This window comes from Miniopterus schreibersii, assembly GCF_964146895.1.
Source record: "Miniopterus schreibersii genome assembly, chromosome: 2".
Taxonomy (NCBI): domain Eukaryota; kingdom Metazoa; phylum Chordata; class Mammalia; order Chiroptera; family Miniopteridae; genus Miniopterus; species Miniopterus schreibersii.
Genome location: NC_138102.1, coordinates 143,563,506 through 143,569,594, shown reverse-complemented (window position 1 = coordinate 143,569,594; position 6,089 = coordinate 143,563,506). Strand labels below are relative to the sequence as shown.

The 6,089-nt window shown below is 58.0% G+C and overlaps 1 protein-coding gene across 1 annotated transcript; it reads right to left on the bottom strand.

The window, feature by feature from the left end:
• Positions 1 to 368: 368 nt before the first annotated feature.
• DHH (desert hedgehog signaling molecule) lies at positions 369 to 4,709 on the bottom strand. Its single transcript, XM_081128478.1, has 3 exons — positions 4,293 to 4,709; positions 1,343 to 1,604; positions 369 to 1,060 (listed from the first exon to the last, which is right to left on the bottom strand). Exons 1-3 carry the CDS (start codon positions 4,593 to 4,595, stop codon positions 435 to 437), a joined length of 1,191 nt encoding a protein of 396 aa, XP_080984604.1. The 5' UTR covers positions 4,596 to 4,709; the 3' UTR covers positions 369 to 434.
• Positions 4,710 to 6,089: the final 1,380 nt, after the last annotated feature.

Genomic DNA, 6,089 nt, shown 5'->3' with positions numbered 1-6,089 from the left:
AGATTGGCTGGCTGTGTAAGACAATGTTAACGCCGTCCCCCAGGCCCTCATTTTGCCAGGCTGGGCAAGCAGATCATTATATTATGATTTATAAATAGAAAATAAAATAAAATAATCGGGTGGGGCTGAGGCACTGGGTAAGAGGAGGCGAAATAGTCTTTGTCAAGGAGTACCCACTATCAACCCCACCTACCTAGGACCTGGGGCCACCTCTTCAGTTGGAGGGTGCCCCTAAACTAGGCAGCCCCGTATCGCCTCCGTTTTTCTCTCTATCCCTCCCTCCCTCCCTCCCTCCCTCCCTCCCTCCCTCCCTCCCTCCCTCCCTCCCTCCCTCCCTCCCTCCCAATCTACAACATCCGCTGCCCACACGTCTAGATCTCAGCCCCCAAGCCCTCTTTTCGGCGGGCTCCTCGAGGTTACTAGGCTCAGAGTGCTCAGCCCAGCAGCTCCTCCGCCAGCCGATAGAGGAACCTGGAGTACCAATGCATGCCCGTCGGCTGCACCGCCCCTCCGGGCAGCAGAGCCCCCAGCGCGTGCAGCAGGCGCAAAGGAGCAAAGGCCCGGTGCGCCCACTGGTGACTCTCCAGAACCGCGTAGCATGAGGCCAGGACGTCGTTGACCAGCAGCGTCCCATGCGCCGTAAGCGGCGCGAACACGCCCACAGCTTCCTCGCGAGCCACACGGGCCACGCGCGCCGGCCGCAGCGCGTCCCCGCCGGGCGCCAGCACCGAGTCCCCTGCGCGCAGCCGGCGCGCGAACACCGGTGCAAAGTCCGCCGGCGCGGGCGCGGGCCCTCGAGCCGCGAACACCAGGTGCCAGGGTGTGAGCAACAGCTTGCGCGGGGGCCGCTCGGTCTCCACTGCCACGAAAGAGGCCCGGCGCTGCAAGTCCCGGTCCAGGAAGAGCAGCACCGGCGTGGGCACCACGCGGCCTGCGGAGTCCGCCGCCAGCACCCAATCCCCGCGGTGCAGTTCCCGCAGCCCCTTCCGCTCGCCACTCCGCAGGCGCACGGTGGCATTTCCCGGAAAGCAGCCGCCTGCCCTGACTGCCAGTGAATTATCTGCAGGGGAACAAGCGTAGAGAGGATTAGATGAAGACCAGTGGTTCCAGAATGTTAGTACAGATTCTGAAAGGTGTGGGTCAAGCCCAGAGCAGACCTCAGCAGTCCAGGGACAACTGAAGTTTCCCAGGGCTCTGGCCCCAACCTGGGCAGAAATGGAAGGGTAGTTTATAACACTAACGCCCACCTTGGTCTCCCCTAGAGTCGCAACAGGACTGTACAGCCTCAGTTTCCCGGAGAGAGCACCTTGGGGCGGACCTCACCACCCATCCCCTACTGTACCGGCTTTGACCGACACGTGGACGTGGTTGCGGGACTCGTAGTAGACCCAGTCGAAGCCAGCTTCCACTGCCAGGCGCGCCAGCAACCCATACTTATTGCGGTCGCGGTCGGACGTCGTGATGTCCAGGGCGCGGCCTTCGTAGTGGAGGGAGTCCTGGGCGTGGTGGCCGTCTTCGTCCCAGCCCTCGGTCACCCGTAGGCGCACCCCGGGCCACATGTTCATCACGGCGATGGCCAGCGCGTTCACCCGCTCCTTACAGCGCTGTCGGGAAGAAAGGAGGCGGTCCCCTCACTCCCACCACCACCACCGTGGGCGCAAAAGGGACCTCAACGGGAGGGTCGCCTCTTCGGCTTCTAGTCCCCAGTCCACTCCCTTCCAGCTTTTGAGTGCCCCGGGGAAGTGAGAACCTGCACAGGTGTATTCGCCAGTCCGCATTCCCTTTTCAAAGCGTCGTTGGAGAGCTTGTGGGGTCACGTCTGAGACTGAGAGCGGGGGCCTCCTGTACCTCGCTCTTTCCCTATTTTTAATGCGGGCTTCTCACCCCAATTCGTTCTGGGGCCTCAGCTCAACCTCGGAGAGGGCAAGGGTTGGGAGGGCGGGTGGGAGCTTGGTCAGGGAGGGGCTGAGCAGCCTGGCTCCCCGAGAGGAGCCCCTGTTTGCGCTTGGCCCGCACCGCGAGCCCCCGCTGCCCGCCCTCCACCCGATTCCTCTTTTGTTTCGTGGCCTTCCCTGGCAGCGGGCATCGCTTCCTTCCTTCCTTCCTTCCTCCTCCGCCTGTCGGCCCCTAGCATTAACCCCTTCGTAGGGCCACTGCCCCCCACGGAGGTGCCATTGGGGAGCCTTGCGGGATCAAGGCCGCTGGAACAAGGGTTGGGGTGGCGGGGGCTGCACGAAGTACAATGGCCATTCTCCGGGATGACTTAACCAAGCGAGAATCCCGGGCCGAGGCCGGGGACGCGCTGGGAGAAGCGGACTCAGCAGCTCCATCCACAAAGGCGCTTTTCAGCCGCCTCGGCTCAGAGAGACGAAAGGGCAGAAAGCCGCGCCCCCCATCCTCGCCACGGCCGGCCGGCCCCCTCCCCCAGCGCGGCCAGCCCTCCCCGTTCCAGCTCGGGCTCTGCCAGTCCTGAGAGCTGCCATCTCTCCATCTCTGGTCCAGATGCAGCCCAGAGAAGCGTGGGAGCAGCACCTGAGAAAAGTCGGAGCTGCCCTAGTGCGGATCTGGGGGGCCCCCTGCAGGGTGGGAGTGGAGAAGAGGAAAAGCAGCAGTGGCTGGAAGCCTGCGCCCGGGGGAGTGAGACTGCGGTTATCTTTGCCAAGGAGCCGGAGACCTTGGCGCGCACCATAGCACAGACGGGGCGGGAGGAGGCGCAGAAGACAGCTTCCTTTTCTTCTCTCTCCGACCTCTCACCTTGGACTTGGTTTTCTCCTAACTGCTGGAGGGACAATTTCCCCCTGCCCTTCTCCCCGAGTCTTCTACACCTCCGCAGGGTTGGAGAGGAGGGGAGGGGAAAGACAGAGAAAGTGGTAACTCCTTCCAACTTTTTGTCGTTTTGTCCCGTAAGGAGGCCTTGAGGCCTTGACCTGCGGGGGCAGCAGCCCAGTGCAGAACCAACTCAATGGAGGCCTTTTGCAGCCAGGGTGTGGGAGATAAGCAGGACCCAAAGGGTTCCCAAGCCTGTCAGAGCCCCTCCTGGGGCCTGTGCCTTGTTCTGCCCAACTCTGTTGCAGGTGGCAGCCAGAGGAAAGGACCATAACATTCCATGACCAAGGAGGGATGGAGTATCTCCTTCCCAATTTCTGGGTAGGAGGAAGGCTTCAGGGCAGGAGCAAAAAAGGGATTCTTTCTCCCCTAGACAGGTTTTCCTAACAAAGTAACCTGGAAAACTATGGCAATTAATAAGAGGAAATCCGTACCCCTCCCTCTCCCCCCACCTCCCCACTCCATACACAATTAGGTGGTGTAATGGAAAGTGTATAGGACTTAGAATCAGGAGTCCTGAATTCTAGTTCCAGCCATGTCACTAATTAGTTTTAAGACTATGATTAAATCGATTTTCCTCCCGAGGCCTAACTCTCACTGTAAAACGGGGTGGGGTGATGGTAGAAGAATGTGACCTCCAAGTTTCCTTTCAGTTCCAACATTTGAGATCACTGACCAGAGGTGATCCCAAAGCATTGCTCACCTCACCCTAGGTTGGTTAGGTTCTGGTCTGCAGCAGATGCTCAATACATAGTTGAATTTTATTTTTTTTTAATTCCACCGAAAGCCCCTGAACTAAACTGAGCTTGAGGGACACAGCAACCCTTTGATTCTCAGGTGGGCGCATCTGTTCTTCCCATTAAGTACTGCTTTTCACCTGGACAGTCCTTTAGACCCTAGAATAACCTTGCCCTGGTTCTAGGATGTCTCCCTTATGCCAGAGACAATTCCTGCCCAGCCCTTCCTCAGGTAGATGGCCCAGTGACCTGACTCTTGGCCACCCCTTCCCAGCGTCCTTCAGTCTCTTTGGCTCACAGAGATTTTCCACAATCAGGTCAGAAGCCAGTCTAAGGGCATAGCTTTCTCTCTGCTGCCTAGCCAGCTCCTGGCCCCCAGCTCACCCCAGCCCTTCCTGCCTGGCTCGGTAGCTGACCCCCGGTCCACGCCTCAGCCATTTCCCGTCTCGCCTGCCGCCATCCCCCTTTCCCCGCCCTCGCCCTCGAAGTCTCTCCCAGCTTCACTCTCACTAGTCCCTCCTCCCTCTCCCCATCCCAGCCTCTCCCAGTTCGGATCTCTCCTGATCACTCAGTCCAGCCAGCAGTTTTATTTTGGGGGGGAGTGGGGTGGGGAAAGGTCTTTGAGATTAAGGTCTCTATAGATGAAGCCCAGCTCACCCTCCTGGGCTGCTATAGGAAAGTAGAGAAGTTGGCCGTGCCCTGGCACAGGTGAGGAGACGCCCACCTTACCTCGGTCATCAGGCGGTCTGCGCCACTGTTCTCCTCATCTTTGAAGATGATGTCAGGGTTGTAGTTAGGCACCAGGTCCCGGAAGCGCTCTGAGCCCCTTACAACCCTCCCCTCGGCCGGCCCACTGGCGCCCAGAGTCCGTTCGGGCACGCTGGGCACAAATTGCTTGTAGAGCAGCGGCACAAGCTGCTTGCGCACATAGCGGCGCCGGCCAACCGGCCCCCGGCCCGGCCCGCAGCTCTGGGCTGGCAGCGCCAGAAGTGCCAAGCAGCACAGGAGCACCAGACTGGCCAGCAGCGCCATGGATACAGCAGAGTCGGGCCAAAAGGGAACGTTCTTGTCCTTACCAGCTCGCCCGGCAGTTGGGCATTCCCGCGGCACCAGAGAGCGCAGCAGGCAGAACTGCCCCCAGAGTGCCCTAGAGCTCTTGTGGCTCTACGCACCTGGCTGCCGCTAGCTCTGCCCACATGCCCCCGGGGGTTCTGTAACCTGCTACTGATGGGCCATCATAGCAGGGAAGGGGGGTCGTGGGTGCCAGCTCAGCCTGGCTCTGTCGCCAGGCTCCGGTGCTGCCACAATGCCCGGGCTCCGCCTTAAGTGGCCCCTGGCTCCGCCCCTGTCCCCCCCCCCCCCGCCCCAGGACTGGCCCGCCCCCTCCCACCAGGGCGGGGGCTCTAGCCGGTCACCACTGGTCCAGTTCGGTGGCCTGAAGTGTGTCCCATCCTGGAAACCAAGCAGTTACCTGCCTAGGAAATCCTAGCAGCTTTACAGTCCTTGGCTGTCTGGATAAGCATCCTTCTACCTCCCAGTCTAAGTCTGGCACCAAACCACCCTCCTCTGATACTTAAATTGGATCTTTGCTCTCCCAAAGGCCACCTCCAGAAGCATTGGTTCCAGTTCCTGCCCAAGGTCAGCCAAACTCTTTGGGCATACAACCACAGCCTCCCTCATCTGTCCGTGGTCCTCCCCAAACCTCTGCCATTCCCATCTCTCTTCTTCAGCAGCAACCAGGACTGGAAAGGGTGGGTACCAGAAGACTGTTTTCCCTAGTAGCTTTGCAGCCTTCTGCTGGGAGCTTCCCCCAGAATCAGGAACAGAGCCTCATATAGTTTGGTTTGGGGATTCAAAATTTGGCCCCTCTTTTGTCCTTGCCAGATACTCAACTTTTTTTAAAATGAATAACTTGTCAATTGGAGCACAGTATGTACTTCAAGTCTCTAACAGGTTAATAATGATCACTTCCTTTTATGTCTCATCTAGCCATCTCCCTCTCTGGACACCCCTGGGCTCTGCTTCCACTTAGGTTTAGCTCAGAGACTTTGAGCCTGCTACACTTTACTCACCAATCTACTATCTTTTAGGAATCACTTTCTCTAAGAAGCCTTCTCTGATGTCCTGACACTGCCCACCTGTTTCCTTGAGAACCAGTAATTAACTGCCATCCATTGTGGTTCGGTGTTAGAATTACCTGTCACCCTTACTAGACAAAGCAGTTAAGCACGAAACTTATCATGTAACCCCATGGCTAAGTGCCTGGCCTACAGTAGAGAACTCAGCAAATATTCACGGCACCTGCACTTTTCTTTTTTGTATAACATTTACCCCTCAGCTCCATAGGTAGCACTCTAGCATCTTTGTGTACATTCAGAAAAAAGCACCCCTTTCTCAACACACCTGCCATTTGCAAGAGAATAGTTATAGTAACTATACATAAGACTGAGGTGAATGGTGACCCTAAAAGTTATACAATGCACAATCTGCATAATCCTGAGCAGAAACTTTGTCCCTAACCCCACA

Bases quoted from the DNA above. Each gene is read 5' to 3' on its own strand.
- DHH (XM_081128478.1), bottom strand. From the start codon at position 4,595: ATGGCGCTGCTGGCCAGTCTGGTGCTCCTGTGCTGCTTGGCACTTCTG. The intron at 1,605-4,292 runs GTAAGGTGGGCG...TCTTCCCGACAG, and splicing joins CAGACCGCCTGATGACCGAG to CGCTGTAAGGAGCGGGTGAA. The intron at 1,061-1,342 runs GTACAGTAGGGG...GTTCCCCTGCAG, and splicing joins CCACGTGTCGGTCAAAGCCG to ATAATTCACTGGCAGTCAGG.